Source organism: Halictus rubicundus, chromosome 11 (genome assembly GCF_050948215.1).
Source record: "Halictus rubicundus isolate RS-2024b chromosome 11, iyHalRubi1_principal, whole genome shotgun sequence".
Lineage (NCBI taxonomy): Eukaryota > Metazoa > Arthropoda > Insecta > Hymenoptera > Halictidae > Halictus > Halictus rubicundus.
In genome coordinates, this window is record NC_135159.1 from 6,241,099 (window position 1) to 6,259,849 (window position 18,751).

General features: G+C 39.3%; 2 protein-coding genes across 38 annotated transcripts in view; both read left to right on the forward strand.

The window, feature by feature from the left end:
- Positions 1 to 12,882, forward strand: part of Slo (calcium-activated potassium channel slo) — a 152,704-nt gene extending 139,822 nt beyond the window's left edge. For 23 of the 37 annotated variants that reach the window (XM_076796119.1, XM_076796128.1, XM_076796144.1 and 20 more), the window contains 7 exons: positions 647 to 830; positions 1,816 to 1,911; positions 1,982 to 2,118; positions 2,288 to 2,400; positions 2,999 to 3,160; positions 3,717 to 3,810; positions 4,211 to 12,882. In XM_076796119.1, the coding sequence (XP_076652234.1) occupies positions 647 to 830; positions 1,816 to 1,911; positions 1,982 to 2,118; positions 2,288 to 2,400; positions 2,999 to 3,160; positions 3,717 to 3,810; positions 4,211 to 4,291 (867 nt within the window). In that variant the 3' untranslated portion in view covers positions 4,292 to 12,882. The remainder of the gene's footprint in view (positions 1 to 646; positions 831 to 1,815; positions 1,912 to 1,981; positions 2,119 to 2,287; positions 2,401 to 2,998; positions 3,161 to 3,716; positions 3,811 to 4,210) is intronic. The other 14 variants (XM_076796155.1, XM_076796153.1, XM_076796154.1 and 11 more) reach the window with 2 other exon arrangements.
- A 2,681-nt stretch (positions 12,883 to 15,563) lies between these two features.
- On the forward strand, positions 15,564 to 18,505 carry LOC143358582 (uncharacterized). The gene is made up of 2 exons (XM_076795798.1): positions 15,564 to 17,167; positions 17,261 to 18,505. Exons 1-2 carry the CDS (start codon positions 16,317 to 16,319, stop codon positions 17,667 to 17,669), a joined length of 1,260 nt encoding a protein of 419 aa, XP_076651913.1. The 5' UTR covers positions 15,564 to 16,316; the 3' UTR covers positions 17,670 to 18,505.
- Positions 18,506 to 18,751: the final 246 nt, after the last annotated feature.

Sequence of the window (18,751 nt, forward strand, 5' to 3'; positions counted from 1 at the left end):
AGAAATGTTTAGTTTATTATAATCACCTGCTTCTTAACACAGGACTAAAAATAGTTTTGCATTTAGTTACAGGAAAAATATTGTTCCGCATTTTCAATTAATCTCCATATATAAAATAATCGGATCGACAGCAGATGATGATTCTGAGTGAACAGTCTCCCTTGTCCTGTAGTCTCCATCTCCGATCATCATTTGTACTTGATCAGATAACATTTCTCAAATTATACCTCTAAATTGGTGACATCCTGTTCTGGGTGTTCTATTTAATTAGAACTTACGAAATATATTGATGACTATTGAAAATATTAAAGAATTATTATCATAAGTTGCTTGATATACAGCCAAACATTGCATTACTGAAATTTTGGAGAGTATTTCAAGGTCAACTGGCATTGTACAATATTCAAAAGATTGAATTGACCTTGAAAGTCCTCTATAATTTCATACGAAAGGACTATCTTGCAATACAATGTGTCACTTTAAATCAAACAACCATTCTGATAGTAATTGTTCTTGGTATCTTCAATGGTATAACATATAAGACCATGTGTGTTTCCAGTTAACAAGAACACCCAGTAGTAACCCTTCAAAGGAGTCAGAAATGAAAGTCGTGACCTATATTATGAATGACACATGGTTCTTACAGGGTTCACCATTAAGCAGAGCAGATTTACGCGCCGTGAACGTGAATCTGTGCGATATGTGTTGCATCCTGTCGGCTAAAGTGCCTAGCAATGATGACCCCACCCTCGCCGACAAGGAGGCTATCCTCGCGTCCCTTAATATCAAGGCCATGACCTTTGATGATACGATTGGAGTACTCAGCCAAGGTATGCACAGCGTTCCGCTGCTCTTCGTGGAGAGGATATAGTGCAGTCTTGAAAGTACAATGAATACTTGACTTTAGTACATGGAGCAACAACGTTAGTGTATCTTGATTGACACATGCGTTGACAATACTAGTGTCGCTTACTAGTATCGCTTTCTAGTATCAACACACCACACACAATATCCAGTTGCGATTCTTTGATTCGCGGGAAAACTCTTACACTAGTGTCATAATTATAAGCGTATCGTAGGATACGTGTGACTGGAACTCTATACTGAAGCAACGCCTTACACGATACGCTGCACGCATTAGTATTTACCGAGAATCACTCATTTTGCCTTCAGACAATTACTAGAGATCTGCGAGAACCTAAAAATGTCGGCTCAGGTCTGGCCAGGTCGGGTCGAGAATTTTGTTCGGGTTCTGGACGGACCGGACTCTTATGACAGAAAATTAATACAGTGATTTCTCTATATATGTCGCTAAGGCCTGGATGATAAACGTCGTAGAATTATCCCCACAACTGCGGGGTATATCCCGCGAGGGCTCGGGTTATGTCTCCTAGACGATACACGCCGCTGACAAGACCGTGTTATTGACATATATCGAGAATTAACTGTAACTTTTAAACTAATCCGTTCTCGACCTGAGACCTCTCGTACTTTTTTTTAGAGCGATCTTTATTTTTCTCTTTGCTAATTATTTTTATTGAAATTTATTTATTTACCGATAAAGGTACCCGATGTCAGGTACCCGGCATTTTCGAATTCTCGCACACCTCTGACAATAAATGAAAGAGCAGTTAAATAAGAGAAATTATGAGACACTGACATAATTGATAGCTAGCATAGTCTCTAATCAGCTTGAAATCACACTACATCTTGCCCGCAAAGAGTATTCTTTAAAAACATCGAGCTTTGGTTTGGTCGTGTTTCACGGTTCAAACTTTCCCCGACGTGTTATTAAACATTAAGTGGCAATTGCAGCAAATAATGAGCAAGGTAATTTAACCGCAGTTGGCAGCCCGATCGTTTTACAGCGACGAGGATCCGTTTATGGAGCTAACGTGCCAATGATAACAGGTATCGAAGCTTAATTAAACGCAGGGACCAGCAATAATCTTGATGTTTCGAATCGGTTTCTCTTCCCTAGAACTTGTAAATGATAGCAACGTGCAGTTCCTTGACCAGGACGACGACGACGATCCGGACACGGAACTCTACCTCACCCAACCCTTCGCCTGCGGTACTGCCTTTGCCGTCAGTGTGTTAGACTCGTTAATGTCAACGGTTAGTAGTCGTTTCGGGGTCGATCCTTAATTAGTCAGGTGGCCTTCGATATTTCATACTGTTGCTTTAATCTGTTTCCACCTGGCAATTCAGTGTCAATTCAGTGTCGGTTAGCACACTGTGCGAGTTTTCGTGCAAGGTTTCATCCTTGTTCATGTTTCTATTGCAGACGTATTTTAACCAAAATGCGCTGACTTTGATCCGGTCGCTGATCACTGGTGGAGCAACGCCTGAACTAGAATTAATACTGGCTGAAGGAGCAGGTTTAAGAGGTGGTTACAGGTCAGTTGCAACAAACATTGATTCTTCTCTCCTAGGCAGAGTGCTTATCAAGTTCGACAGTTATACACAGTAGTATCTCCATAACTGTCGTATCGTCCCGTCTGTCGAGGAAGTAAAGAAGGATTGAAAAAAAAAGAGGAACCGAGTTCGACTTAATTATAATCGTAGCTATATCGTTTTTGCCATTTTAATAAGAAAAACGAGACGAATACGATAGCAAAAATGTCATAAAAACAATCAAACATTAGAAAAGTTGCTGTCTGTTGCTTCGTTGGCATTAATGTGAATTTCATACTCGATCCCTCGCTGGCTCGGTCGTCGAGCGTGTTTACTCGCTAGGTTGGTCTCAAGGTGGATCCCCCCAGTGGTGGGGATGAAAGGTTGACAGTTACGGTAGAGACCTTTGCGACAGTTACGGAGATAATACTGTAATGTGAAAATTGAGTTACGTATCTCTCTTGAGTAAGAGAGTATATGGTATGAATATACTATATTTTCTCCATATGATGTCAAAGCACTTCATTGTGCTACCTTGTGACAGTCTTTCTAGGTTTAGTGTTGATGTTGGCTTGGAACTAATGATGTTCGTTATTTACAGCACGGCTGACAGCCTGGCCAACAGAGATCGGTGTCGAGTTGGCCAGATTGCACTGTACGATGGGCCCCTGGCTCAGTATGGCGAAGGAGGCAAGTACGGTGACCTCTTTGTCGCAGCATTAAAGTCGTATGGAATGCTGTGCATTGGTCTGTACAGGTACAGGTACCGGACTTTTTTCCTTCTCTCGATGGTATTTATTGGATTACTGTACACATGATACATTTTATCTTACGTCTCTAAAAGATGTCTCATCTGGCTGCTGCGATTGTTACACTGCCGTTAATTATCTTTTTACTGTACCATTCTCGTACTTACTATGTGACTTATGATTTGTTGCCGCATACTTTTACATTTTCCGTTTTTGCATCATGAAAAAAAAAAAGAAACGTCAACCGTAAGTTGCCTTCATCCAACAAATACCTATCATTTTTTACAATTCTCTGTCTCTCTTTCTCTCTCTCTCTCTCTCTCTCTCTCTCTCTCTCTCTCTCTCTCTCTTTCTTCTCTCTTTCTATCTCACCTCCTCGATCTCTCTATCTCTATCTTTCTATTTCTCTTTGGTGTCATCTATTTGTTTAGTGCTTAGTTAATGTTTGCCTACGTTTAATTTAGTTTAGTTTAGTTCCGATATTAAACATGGTGTGTTTAGTTCAAGTCGTACATCCTGCTTGACGCCCTTCTCGTCGTTCAGAGAATAACAGCGAGTCTGAACTTTTAGGTTTCGGGACACGAGCTCGTCCTGCGATGCCTCATCCAAGCGATACGTCATCACAAATCCTCCGGATGATTTTACGTTACTACCAACAGACCAGGTAAATACATTTCTAAAACAATAACACACGTGTGTTATCATATTTATTATTATCCATTTCTTGAAATTTGACATAGCAGTAACCCCATGACTCGGACATCGTTCCCATGTAACAGTTTTCTGGCCCATTTACCTATTATACAGAGTGTCCCTACAAAAGTTGTCCTTCCCTGAAAGGGGCGATTCCTGAGGTTAAACAATGTAGATATTTAGTGGACCATGTACGTACTTGAGGCCCAGTGAAATAAAATTTGACGTGGCTAATCTCGTAGATATTTTCCATGTGATCCACAAAAATTAAATTTCATATAGCCACCCAGTGGCAATTGTGTTAACTGGGAAATAGAATTATGTGAAAGTATGACGGTTGGACTATAGAAATGGTGTCGTTCTGTCGGCAGGTTTTCGTGTTAATGCAGTTCGATCCAGGTCTCGAGTACAAGCCAAGCAGAGGTGCTAGAGGAAAGGACGATGCCTCCTGACTGTTGCTGTGTAGCGCCCTCACCGATGGACCTTATTCCTACATCTAATCGTACAAAGGAAGCCACCATCATGCCGTCCGTCATCCCTACGGATCCATCAAACCTTCGTTGGCTGGCGTATTGGTACGACATCGCGTGTCCTCAACGAATATTATCGCAGACCCCGTCCATAGAGCAAGTCATCGCAACACGTCCGTTGTTTCGCTGGTCATGCAGCGTTGCCAGCTATGGTTTCCTCGACTATCTCGCAGCCGGATCAGTTTCCCTTTAAATAGTGTGTCCGCAGTAATTCTTCGTTCCTTCTTAAATTACACTTGTACCGCTGTGGGAGATTCATTTTCTACAATTTCTGCGTTGAGACGTGGTCGTAGCAAGGATGGAAACGAACATCGTGATAAGCTGATTCAACCAAGAGATGGAGAGATGGAGAGCAACAGGAAGAAACAAGATAAGAAGCAAGAAGAGGAAGAAGGGAAACGGGAAGCGGCATGGTGAACTATGGTCCGAGGGTAGCTACACGTTACACTACACAAATATCTCAGTAAGATACAAAGTGTATCGTCTTCCCTGGAAGGCAATATATGGACTGAACGGCTTACCGTCAAGAGTAACAAACTGTGTGATTAAATCCCCCCTCCCCATCCCTTCAGAAGTACAGGAAAACAGGAGAAGAGAGAGAGAGAGAGAGAGAGAGAGAACTGTAACCCTAAAGAACAATGTGAAGCAAGCAGCTTGAAAAACTTCACGCCCTTGAGAACATCTTCAAGGCTGATCGCTGAGGAATTGCAATCACCTTCGCGACTTAACTGTATATCATCGCTGTAGGTCATTCAGGATATGTAAATAGGCACAGAAGAGATGTATCGCTGTTCCATAGTATACTGTAAAAAAAAAAAAAGAAATGGAGAACAGATAGAATCGCAGAGGAGAAGCCAAAGAAACATGGGACTTTATCGAGATCAACCTCATCGAGACAACTTTTTGTCCTTAAACATAGAAACATTGTTCACTTCGCCGGACAGAAGCGTGTGTTCGTCTCTCATATCGTAATTTTGTACCTTGCCTTGTCTGCAATAGTACATATGCATATATGTACATGTATATGTATACATGCATGTGCAGAGTGGCCCGTAATGTTGCAGCAAACTGTATTTCTCTGCTCCGAGCTGGAAAATTATTTGTGAGAAATATTTACACGTGGTTCGATAAGTTTTGTTGCACATAGGAAAGAATTTTATGGTTATTTTATTTGAAAGTTTGTTGCATAGAGAAAAGAACTTAACAATGATTTGAAAATCGAAATTGTGACATTTTATCTATCGCTAGTCCCTTAACAATTCTTTCAAGTTTAACGAGTTACATTACTCTGTTTTTTCGATATTATTGCTTAAAAGAAAATGATTAGGTTTCATTAAGATGTAAGGTTGTCATTAAAAAGCTTATTGGATTTTTGGTGATTGATGTGTTAATAAATTCTACAGTGTAATGGATTTATATGAAAAGCTTTACTGTACGATAAGGGTTTGAAATATGGTTTGTTGTGTTTCTTCGTGAAGATTGTTATTATTGTTTCGTCATCTGAATTTTGACCATTTTGTCGTTCAACAAGATTGGTTCGATCTATTAAACCTTTTGCACTGGTTTGGGCATCAGTGTCTAAATTTTAATATTTATTTATATCACAGAATTTTTACTTATTTTAGTACAGTCAAGAATCGTCCTATTCAGTTCGTGTTAACACTCCGAGCACAGGATTTTATCCGTTTCGCATAATTATTATAGCACCCGAAAGATATTTGTAACTAGCTATTATTTCATGGTAAAAGTTTTATTCTTAAAAGAAAATGATTGAAAAATTTATAAAAATTGATTTACAAACTTGTGCTGTGCAGAAAACCAAAATTTAGCATTGGAACCACCAGACAAGTCAAAAGTACTGGGTTACAAAGTTTTTTATTTCATAATTATTGAGACTGTAAATGGTTTTGTAAAAAATTATTGAATAATGTAATCTTGTTATGCCATAAGGCAATATGAACAAAGTAGTTACTTTTAGTGTTACACTCTTCTGAATAATCTTACAAAAAATACAAAAAAGATAAAAAATAAAAAAACAGACGTTACATGGAAGGAACATAAGGATTAGGTGCCATGATTCTGTTTTGGTGCAGCTGTTACAGGAAAGAAACAAAATCATTGGGTAATATTAATTTTTTGTTGTGCAATACTACTTAAGGCGAGAATATTTGATAAAGATGCAACTCAAAAATGATAAGTTACCAAGTTGTGGTATTTTTTTCAGCTTGAGTAGGGGTGTGAAGTTTTGCTTTAGCAAAAGGGCTGCCCTGTGTAAATAGTAATAGATCAGTTGTAAACGATGTGCCGAGACCCACAAAATAATAGAGTGCGTGTGAACAAGAGTGCGGGGCTTCGTGTAAACCTTTTCCTCGTATCTCGCGTCGTACGCGAACAGAAAAAAAAAGAAAAGAGAAAAGACAAATCTCAATCAAGCACTTTGTACAGGTTCTATACATAAACGTATATATATGTATTTATACGGACGCGTGTGTACATATATCTATACATGGCCAGGCGACATCTATGCATACATATATGCACGCATGAAGAAGAAGAAGACGATGAAGAAACCAAAAACGAAAAAAAAAAAATCGAGAAAAACACCCTTTTCCACACGGTTTTGATTATAAATCGACTATATATGAATTATAGGTATATATGCACATATGTGTGTATACATAGACACTCTCTCTTTTATATATTTTTGTGAAACTCACGTATGTGTGTATACGAATGTACATATATACATACATTCATACACCCACGCAGATATGTATGTATGCATGTGTGTCGGCACGTGTGTGTATACATACATGGATGTGTATATACATAGAAGGATGAATGGAGTAAATATACTTAATTAAGGACACTGATACACCTGTACACGATACATCCTAATCAACTGTTTTCAACCCCGTCCCCAAATTTTTTCCCTACATTTTCGTTTTCTCTCGATTCTTTCCAAATTTTTTTGGCTCCTCCCACTCCTTGTCCTAGAAACGCGCGCGCGCGAGCGCGTGACACTTTGCGATACGCACACACAATCATACGAGACACAGATCTTTGCGAGGATCCTCGGGGGCTGATGGCTAGGGGTGGGTTCGAGTGACTCGCGAACCCAAACAAATTCGAGGAAACATTATTAATCGTGATTTCCGAAAATCGGAAGCATTCGACAGTAACGTAAGAGCGGAACAATTGACAGTCTTAAGATTGGACTGTAAATTGACCAAAAGCTGTGTAAGTGAGTTCTTTCGGTGAATTATGACTTAAAGTTTGATGAAAAGTCGATTTTCTCATACCGCCAGGTTGTTTTCTATAAAAGAAAAATTGAATTAACAAGGAAAACAATATGAGGACCATATGAACTGGACATTTAATTTAAAAAATCGTTGAAAATCAAGCCTTTTAATGTAATCAAGTCGTTCATTTGAAGCATTTTGTGTACACTCTACAATCATAGTACTTCAAAATGTTGTGAAAAAAAATTGTTTTTTCCATACCACCAGGATGTCTTCCTTCAAAGAGTTGTTATTTGTACCAAGTTTCGATTTTCTCTTTCATATAATTTTTCTTGTATCTGTAAATCTAAACAATGTGGCGGCAGGAAACGATCTTTTAAAGTCACGTGCCACCAAAAACTTCTTTCGTTTTCCACTGTAATGTAAACGGAATTTCTGACAAAATCAGAAGACAAGAATTACAGGAAGACTTTGAGACCGATACAGAACTTTGCGAGAAAACAATTGCAACCGAATTAAGCTTGTGGGATAACCCATTTTTCTCAGAAGCTCCAGCAAAGAGGTAAAAATTTTTATTGTCAATTTAATAATCCCATAAACGATATAGTTTCTAACTTGACCTTGTCACCGAGTATCCACGAGCTCGACCCCCATCGCAGCCATCAGCAGCCCTAAAACTGACACGTTCCCACAACAACGGAGCTTATGAGCGTAAGGAAAGCAACCCCGGAGAAAAAAAAAGACAAAAGCAGTCGCATCAAATAGACGTCGACATTAAAAAAAAAAGGGAACCGGAAGGGGGAAGGTGAGGGGGTGGACGAGTCGCGTGTGGCCGAGCGAAACTCCAAACACGGGACAGTGTCGAGTGAACCGGAAGTGAACCGGAAGAAGCATCGAAAACGATCGTCGTAGCATTCTCGAAGAAGAAAAAGAAGAAGAAGCAGAAGAAGAAGAAGAAGAAGAAGAAGAAGAAGAGGAGGAGGAGTAAAGAGAGGAGAAGAGAAGAGAAGAAGAAGAAGTAGCTGTGGTAGACGCTGCCGTGTAACGCGATAAACGAGTCGCCGCCGCCATCGCTGCTGTTTACAATATACATGTGCACTATTCACTGCCACTGCAGTTTGTGTTTTATCGTTGTATATAACTTTCTATGTACGGGCTCGACCGAAGAAATGAGATGAAACAGGGGGGCGGGGGCGGGAGGCGGGAGGGGCTCCGTCTTGCACAAAACGCTTCTTCGAGTTCGCCCCCACCCCCGACGATGGCCACCATAGAAATGGCCGCCCAAAAAACGGACCTCTCTCGGAAGCGGCGCCCGCGAGTTTTATACAGACTGAATTCTAATCGCGATCGATTGTAAACAATAGCCACCATAGAGGACTTTTTCATACATCCGCGACCGGGCGAGGAGTCTGCTCTGATCGCGCACCGATCGTAGCTGAGTTTTTCCTTGTTGTGGCCGATTTTTCGAGTTGCTAGCACACAAGCCTGACCTGATCGAGCCAGAGACGTTCTGAAAGGAAATGGTAACGAGATGTTCGATTTCCGTGCGGTCCTGGATGCTCGTAGTATTGCTGGGTTATTTGAGCGTTGATACGTAGGGATATGTGCATAGAGGCTGAAATTTTTCTGGATGCATCGGCAATATTGGAAATATTTATTTGCGCGGGGCTCACTCTCTTCTATGTTTCAGAGCTTCTCATTGAAATGGTTTCGATTGTTGTTCGCATTGGCTTCGAGAATATTGAGAATTTTGGAAAAGTTTCGTTGGGGGCTGGATTTTCTATTGTTGCGTCATTACAACTTGGCAGCGAAAGATATAACTGTGATCGTTTGTAATGTTGGTGAAATAACATCAAATTAAGGAGGGAAGGGTTTAAGTCACTTTTAATGGTTCAATCACTTTTTAAAATTCGCATTTGTTTGTAAAACATATACCTTTCAATTTAGATTTGTTGTCATCACGACAGAGGTTTGGCTAATGTGTATTTAATCAAAATTAAATATCGTATGGTGTAGTATATGGAAAATTTGGGAGAGTTTTAGTTATCACTTTGCCGAATTCGAATTTGTTTACAAAACATAAGCCTTTCAATGTTTGTCTGTTTCCACGAAGACTGAGTTTGTACTTTTGCTAATATGTCATTAAAAATCGACGTTTCAAATGCATATAAGAGTTTCTAATCAAAATTAAATATTGTACGGTGTAGCACATGGAAAATTAGGGAGGGCTTTAGTTATCACTCTGCTCAATTCGAATTTCTTTATAAAATAACCTCCACTTGTGAATTTTCCAGTTTATGTCTGCCATTTTGTTCTTAAATGAACGATTACATTACTATATAACCAAGTCGTGGTTATGCAATTTGTACAACTCCAATGAAATTTTTCGAAACTTCACGTTTCATCACACAATCCTAACTGAAGCAATAAAGTCTTCATGCGTTCTCATTTCAAACTCTGAAATATTAGAAAACACGGGCGACATTAAAGTTGTAAAATGCACTATACGTTATCAATTTCAATCATTTCGTAGATTGTACTACTTTATCAATTTTCGTTCCCCGTTACGTTCTCCAATGAGGAATCATAGTTAAAAATGGTGAACGGTCGTAGCTGTGTGTGTCGTGCACATGCGTATAAAGTAATTTCTCGGTACCTAACTGTTAAGTCAATTAATTAAATTGTTACGTTGCATTGTGTACATTATTGAAAATTACAAGCAAGCGTTCTCCATTCGTGACTCGAAGATCGTTCGAACGATGCTGATCGTTTTTACAATGCCCTATTCGAAGCTTCTAGCCGATGCCCAACTTTATTGTCGAGCCGCAATGTCAAATAAATATTTCGAGACTAATTTTTATTCACTCTGCGGAGAAAAATTGCAATGTTTTGTTGAGCTTGAACGAAATTGCATTACAAAAAAATTCTTTGTCCAGCACTGCTACCGCACTGGAACACAAAAAATCGAAAGAAACCGGAAGCAGATCACGAGTGACGATGGAAATCGAGACTCGTTTCCGGTGACGGAGCATTTCTTCGAGACATTTGCTTTTCAATAATCAGATTCTCATTTTTTTTTTATTAATCTTCAAGCAATTCTCTATTGAAAGACAATTATTTTCCTAAGCGTCGCGTGATCCGGGTATTCAGCGAGACGCTATCGAGTAGTGAACGATGTTTCCTATTGATCGGCGGCTCGCTGACATCACGAACGGTAGCGCTATTGTAGAATCTTTATGGTGTTGGGGATAGAAACGTGACGCTAATGGAGAAAATGTGTGACGACAGTGTCTCGCTTTGCTAAAAATGTTGGGTAGCCATTCTGGTGAGATATTAGAGAGATTCAGCAAAGATTGGGACTTTTTTCACTCGCTCTATCGACTTTTAAACATTTTGTGAAGGAGTTTTAACGGTTTAATGTTGGTCTAATTTTTAATTCTAATCTATAGACGATATTTAAATGAATAAAGCTACGTAGTTACTATGGTTGCATAGCTTGCTGACTTTTTACACATTTGCAGGCTAGTAAACATTTTTTAACAAAGTTTATACGCTTTTGTTCACTACTATTGTAAATTCGCGAGTTCTATAATCACTGTCGATTGAAACGTGCCTTTGTTACCTTTTTGAGTCTTGCAATCGAGAAAAAGTAACCTAACTTTGTTATTTATACAGATCTCGGCTTGAAATTTGGTGAGCATATTTTGCAATGATCGTACTTCGATATCCTGCAAAGAAAGGTCAATTTTTACGTCTCGTTTCAGTATAACTTTTTCTTCCGTTTTAAAAAGTCACTCTCCCTGCACCCGGTGCTGTGAACCCCGAATTAACCTCTACATCTCGACACAACTGGCTTAGTAGCATACTCTCTAATATCTGTACGTTTTCGAACCAAATCACATCTAGAACGAGCCCTCACCATAAAACGAGACAAATTCTACGAAAGCGTTACAAGAATCTAAAGAAAAAAAAAAATTCAGTTTCTCATTGAAAACGGCGAATTTATCTGCAACGATGAAATCTCTGGAAAGCAACGGAGAGATTGTACTATCTCTCACGCGAAATGCTTCGTTCGGGAAACGGTTCTTTTTTCGAAACTCGCCGAAAACCTGTCGGAGCCTTGCGTAGCACTGTAAACGATCTTCGGAGCTCTGCTCGCATTTATGTCATAGAAAATTTTCTGTTTAATGACGGACCACGGGAGGAGGAGAGGCATGAATGTTCCTAAATCTCCGGCGTGTCTCCCCGTGGTCGCTGTTTTTTCGTTTCCCTGGTGAATCGAACGATTTCGAACGATTTGGAACGAACTTCCATGCGATTTCGAGCGATTTTCGGCGATTTCCAGCGATTTCGAGCGGTTGCTTTCGCTCTCTGGACGGTAAACTCGTGCCTAGCTGCTCGCGAGACTACAAATTACTCGTGCACTATCTCTCTATCTTAAATAATTACAGTCGCGCACCGTTTCGATCGATATCATTCACCCCCGTAATCGTAATCTCTCTCGCCGCGCCTTTAACGGCGCGTTCGTGTGCGTGCATGTGGACCGTGTGTGTATTCAAACGATATATATACATATACATACATACATATATACACTATGAATATACATATAAACACGCATACATATACACGTATATATGTGTATATATATGTGTATATAAATATATATGTACGTATATATATATTTATATATGTATGTATTTACTAAACGCTACATATATGTAACGACGAAGAAACCCACGCAGAAAAAAAAACGAAAACACTGAAACATGTAATTCGAAGTATATATATATACATATATACATATATATATACATATATGTATATATATTAATATATATATGAGCACGATGAAATGGTGTGTATATATATGTATATATATATATATATATATATGTATACATACATATATGTGTATATGAGAATTATAAGACACTGTATAAAGAGAAAAATGTGAAAAAAAAATGAGATGAAGATGAAAATTAAGGCGCGCTGAGCGTTCGCCACCTTCGATGCCTCATTGACCTCATCTAATGCTTTTTTATCTGTACATTTACAATTTGTGTACCAATGAGGAACGTTGTTTAATCATGTTGTTGATGTTATTGTTAAAGAATGAGATTCAATATTGTACATAACTATATATTCATTATAATTGATGATATAAATAATTATATACATAAAACTTAAATAACAGAGCCCCCTTATGCCTCACACTTCAACGAGCGGATTCACGTCATTTTTTAAATAAAAAAGAGGTACTTTATAAAACATGGCTCGAGATTTTCAATTCCATGTGCGGTTGCCACTTCTTCGAATTCCCAATCATTCCAATGTAACCAGCATAGGTAAGTGAGAACACTGTTTTATCGACCGACTTAAGATCACTGCAGATATTGCATCACACACGAGGTATAGGAGTAGTCCAATCAGAGAGGATAGTCCTATCCACAGGGCCATCTAGAACCCTCTTACCATTTCTGTGTCACATCCTATCGTATCGGTCAGAACTAATATTGTGGAACTAATATCACAGACGAGATGTAGGAGTACGCCAGTCTCCTTATGCTGTTTCATGAATCGGGAATATTAGTGAGAATCGAGTGTCTTTTATACTCCCAATAATCATACATAAGACTTACTTTGACATGCTCAAGACATGTTTTAAAAATTACTCTGTATCTCGAGTAGTATTAGCCATTTTTACTAAAAACATTAGGTGGTAAGATAGCCAAGAGGGTACTCGACAGCATCATTGGCATCATTGGCGAATTATTATAATCGTTGAACAAGCAGAGATAATAAATTTATTGTGTTGTATTCTGTTGTGTATTGTACTGTGATTTATAAATTAATGTGTACAAATGTTCCTGGTTTAAAAGTTATCCTGTACCTCGGGATCTATTACTTATTTTTATTATAAAATTAGTTGGCAATGTCGTCAAGAGAGTGCTTGTCGACATAATTAACACTCAGTCAGTCAGTCGAGACAGGAACTCAGGAAGGAGCGGACGTGTTAAGGGACCAGAAGGGCGATGGACCTTGGAGTTGACCAGAGGTCCTCCGGAGCTGCCCTGGCCTACACTGACCTGCCTGGCCTACCCTTGCTGTAGAGCTGATTTCGTGATTAATTAATTCAACGTGTGAATTAGCGTAATGTGTTCGTCCTTCTTTAGATGCGGAAAGGTCGGACTAATAGACACACGTGTGGATTGTTAATGAAATAAAGGGTGCCGATGGATTCAAGTAAGAGTAACTGCCAATGTCAAGCGGAAAATTGCCGACTTTCACACACGAGAATTGCTTGTCTCATGTTTCAGTTAACAAGTATTAGTTTTCTGAATCTTAGCTTTTATTAACGACATTTAACGTATTCTCTGGGTCTATTAACTGAATGAGTCGTTACCTAACGTGTTACGTGTTCGCTGTTACGTCTTCCGAGTAATTTGTACAGCAACGAATCGACAAATCCATGGACAGTTTCTTGAATCACGGTTCCTTTCATGAGTCTTAATGCTCCGTTAAAAGAAAAACTATTGCTTGGATTATTTCGAAACTTGGTGGCTTCATTCATTCATGTTTCGAAAATATATTGTAATTTTTTCAAGCAAAAGTGCTCGATTCAATTCAAAATAATAAAAACTATTGTTTCTGTTATTCTGAAACGCTTTGATGATTTATTCACCACATTTCGATAATATACAGACATTTTTGCAAATCAAATGATTCATTCAATTTGGAGTTTTAATAGCACGAATAATCTGCTGATAATTTTTCTTGTATGAGCATAACCCTTGACTTTGAATTTACTGCTTGAACAGTCGTTCTTTTATTATACACAGATGCAGAGCGAATGGTAGGCGCAAAAAGGACTAAACAAAGAATACTTAAAAGTCCAAACGCCGACATTACGTTCGTCTTCGTCAATTTTGATCAGTCAACTTTAACAAGTAACTTTTATACAATTTGAATTCAGAGTACAAAACTGTGAATAACTTCTTAATTATAAAACATTGATCAATAATATTTTGCTTTTTACTTGATGTACTTAGAGAAAATGCTGTTGATTTCAGTGTAACTGTTTGTTATATTACGACATGTGAAATTAAGTTTAATTTTATTACACGTACCCGAGTATATGACCACCGATGCACATACAAAAATTACTGTAACACTGAATGCATTGGATATTCATACCTGCAAAAATAATTATAAAGTAACATTACGTACTGTGGTTATTCACACGAGCAAAAATGATTGTATACTCTACAAACATAAGTATATTAATCGATGTTGCGAATGATTTGTAGAAAACAAATGGAATAAAAAACAATTATCCACAGTATGTGGAGAACAAAAGACAAACTAGACTGATTCGAATAAAATTAACTAAAAATCTAAAAGATATATATTGGACTGATTCGAAATAAGATGAACTAAAAATACAAACGATATAAATTGGACTAATTCGAAATAAAATAAGCTAAAAATAGAAACGATATACATCAAATTAATCAGAGCGAATCACGGTTCCGAGATCGTTTTGCGTGACCGATTTAGCCAGCGCGCCTCTAAGGGTGTTTGAACGTCGTCACGTTTCGCACGTGACCGTCTCATAACGTCGTGGAAGCTCGTGTTAACGACGCTCCGGCATATCTATTTAATAATCAGAACGAGACCCGTGCAGTGCAATGTTTCATCGTAATCTCGAAGTGTTATCTCGCACACAGATCCACGGTGGTTCGTGTGCGTGTGTCCTCTATCAATCGCACACGACCCGGTGTCAATAAGGAGCCATCAGATTCGTTTATGCAGGACGAGTCTCGTGTCTAATATTAGCCCCAATCAGAGCCAATCAAGAAGAAAATAGCGCCACACGAGTACGCGCCATTATTTATCGCGTTCGTAACGTACACGTGACGAGTTCCATCGACCGATATATAAAGGTATCTTGATCTTGAACAGAACTCCAGACTGACCAGAAGCCTTCTGTGGCGTGTTCGCTGCTCAGGATCCTCTGAAAACCATCATTCCATCGTACGTCGTCCTTCTTCAACTCTATCGTCTGCAATCACATCGTTTTTACTGGCCAGAACAAGTAAAATCGCAGAATCCGTTCGAAGGGATTCGAAAATCGCGCCAAATCTGAAAGACGCGGGAAGTTTGAAAGTACATTCAGAAAATCACAAGATTTCGAATACCATTACATTGTATATTGTATTATTTCGTGTCTACCGTTGGCATTTACATCGTTTTTCCAGTGTAAACCTCGTAAAATCACAGAATCTCTTCAAGGTTTGAACAGCCAAATCTGAAGAGCGCAAGAAGAAATTTGAAAGGCTGGTTGGAGAGATAAGAGATTTCGAGGTCCAAGAAGATTTAAAGCCTTTAGTCAAAGGACCCAACTGCAGAATCCGTGGAAACAATTCGAAAATCCCGGCGAGACTGAAGAACGCGGGAGATTTGAAAGTGTGCTCGCAGAAATACGAGATTCCCAAAGTTCAAGAAGACAAAAAGTCTTCAAACTGGAGTCAATTGCAGAAGTTTGGACGTGTATTCAGGGCAATACGAGATTTCGATCAATTTCAGAATCTGTCACGGAAAATTTGGCAAATTTGAAAGCATATTCGTCGAAACCCTAGTCTCCGAAACTCTGAAAATCTTTGAAAGAGGATCCCAAAGAATTAATTATCAAAGACATCAAGATGCGCAACCAGAGCACGGAACAAATTCTGAAGGACGAGGAGTGTTTCGAGATAATCCGCAAGAAACTGCACCGCGACGCTATGGAGGACTTCTCTCTGATCAAGTACGAGGTGGTACCGATCGACGAAGTGAACGGCTTCATGGGCCAGTACTTCAGTTTGAAGGCTACAGTTGCTTGCCCGCAGTCGCCGTTGGAGACGAAGAGCATCAACTTCTTCACGAAGCTGCCGCCGCCGTTGACGAGCCCCCAGTACGACTTCATGAAGGAGTATGGCAGCTTCAAGAAGGAGGTTGACCTGTACACGACGGTCTTTCCGGAAGTGCTGGACGGCCTCGATAAAAGGTTCATCCCCGAGTGCTTTTTGGGACTGGAGGACGACGTGATCGTTCTGGAGGACATGGCGCACAGCGGCTATGAGATGACCAACAAGTTGAAGCCGTTCGACTTGGAGCACTGCAAGATCCTGATGAAGACGCTGGCCAAGTTTCACGCGAAGTCGCTCGTCTTCGAAGAGGTGTACCAAAAGAATCTGCACGACGAGTTTTCGCATTGTATGCAGGAGACCCTCTGGCCACTCAAGGACGGACGAGCCAAGGCCATGTTCGACGCCGCAGTCAAAGGCATTGTTTCTACCATTGATCTGATGCCTGAACTGAATGAGGAGCAAAAAGCCAAGTTCAAGGCCAAAGTTGGAGAGTTGTGCGTTGATCATGCGGGGAAACTGCTGCCTTCGACGAGACATAAGAATGTGCTATGCCACGGGGACTTGTGGGCGAATAATATCTTGTTCAAGTATGATGAAGACGAGAAGCCTGTTGAGTGCTGTCTGATCGACTTTCAGCTTGCTAGGTAAGTAAGACAAATTTTGGAATTTTTATTCCATGGATGGGAACGTACAATTTTGACGAAATCATAAATAAAATGAATTTGTCAATGTTTCAGATACAACCCACCAGCGCACGATGTCCTCTGCTTCCTCCAGTTCACAACAAAACGCGAACTTCGCGAGGAGCACAGCGGCGAGCTCTTCAGGGTCTACCACGACACGATGTCTGAGGTACTGAAGGAAGCAAACTTGGACATCGAGAAGTTGCTACCTTGGGACGAGTTCATCCAATCCATCGACGACTTGAGAGTTATGTGCATCACTCACGGCGTCCTCAACATCCCCATCATGCTTCTGGAGCCCGAAGCAGCCAGCAAATATTTTTCCAAAGAACCAGAACTGTTGGAGAGCGTTCTATATGTCGACAGAACACCGTTGATCCACGAACAGCTGAGAGACGTCCCCAGCTACAGAGAGAGGATCATGGATGCTCTCCTAGAGCTACATGATCACGTAGCCGGCTAAAGATCACTGTACCAACGGGTGCATTCAATTTTAATAACGGATTTTGGGTCTTCTTTACTTTGCTGACTTGGAAAGTGAGCGAGGACCACAGCGTGCCGGAAGATAGTTTCAGGTAGTCTCAGAAGTACGAGGAATATGATCAATCATGGTTAGAATGATTCACAACTGGAAAATAGCACACATTTTTCAGGAATGAAACCTGGAGGTCACATTCATCTTTCTTTCTGTTGCAACAGTTTTTCCCCGTTTCTATCGTATTCTACTATAACATGTCTATAGCAATGCAGACGTTTATGCTTGTGTAGAATAATTCCTTCACATCGAGTTTTAGATGACGAGGAATTTTGAATTTGTTAGTAAAATGGTTTCAGTGAGACCCAACGCAGCTGCTTTCCTTTTTGATCTTTCTTTGTTTTGTATCGGGATTCTTCCTTTTCATGTTTGCATTAATAGTGTTCAGGACGCTTGTACTTGCATGGATTAATTCATCGGGACAGTTGGGAATGGGTTATTAAGATTGAGAGTTGCTGCACCGAGTTTTAGACAAGTTTAATTTTCAATTAATCAGTGAAGTGGTTTTTAACGGGACAATTTAGGAATAATTTTTGATCACTCAAAGTGTTATTATATTAGTTGAAGTATTATTTAGAAATAATTTCGTATTGTTTGCAATACTTTTCAACTTCATATTAGTTATTGTATTCTTTGGAAAATAATCTATATCATTTACCATTATTATCATATTTCGTATTAATAAAAGTATTATGTACAAATAACTTCATACCACTCACACCGTGGTTACGTCTCGTATTAAGAAAATAAAATATTGTTCAGAAGTATTTGTTGTTATTTACGAAACATTTCGAAAGAAACAGTACAACAACTAACATAATAAAAGCATAGTGTAGCTAATAATTTTCAGTGACATGACAAAATCAAAAAATTCTAGAGTCTTACGTTGATGATTAATGACTGATTACGTTATAAAAGTGCAAGGCTATCGAAATATTCACATTCAAACAAATAACTGCGACGACATAACATTCACGTTGAAAAGAATAAGTTGTCAACTATGAATGTGT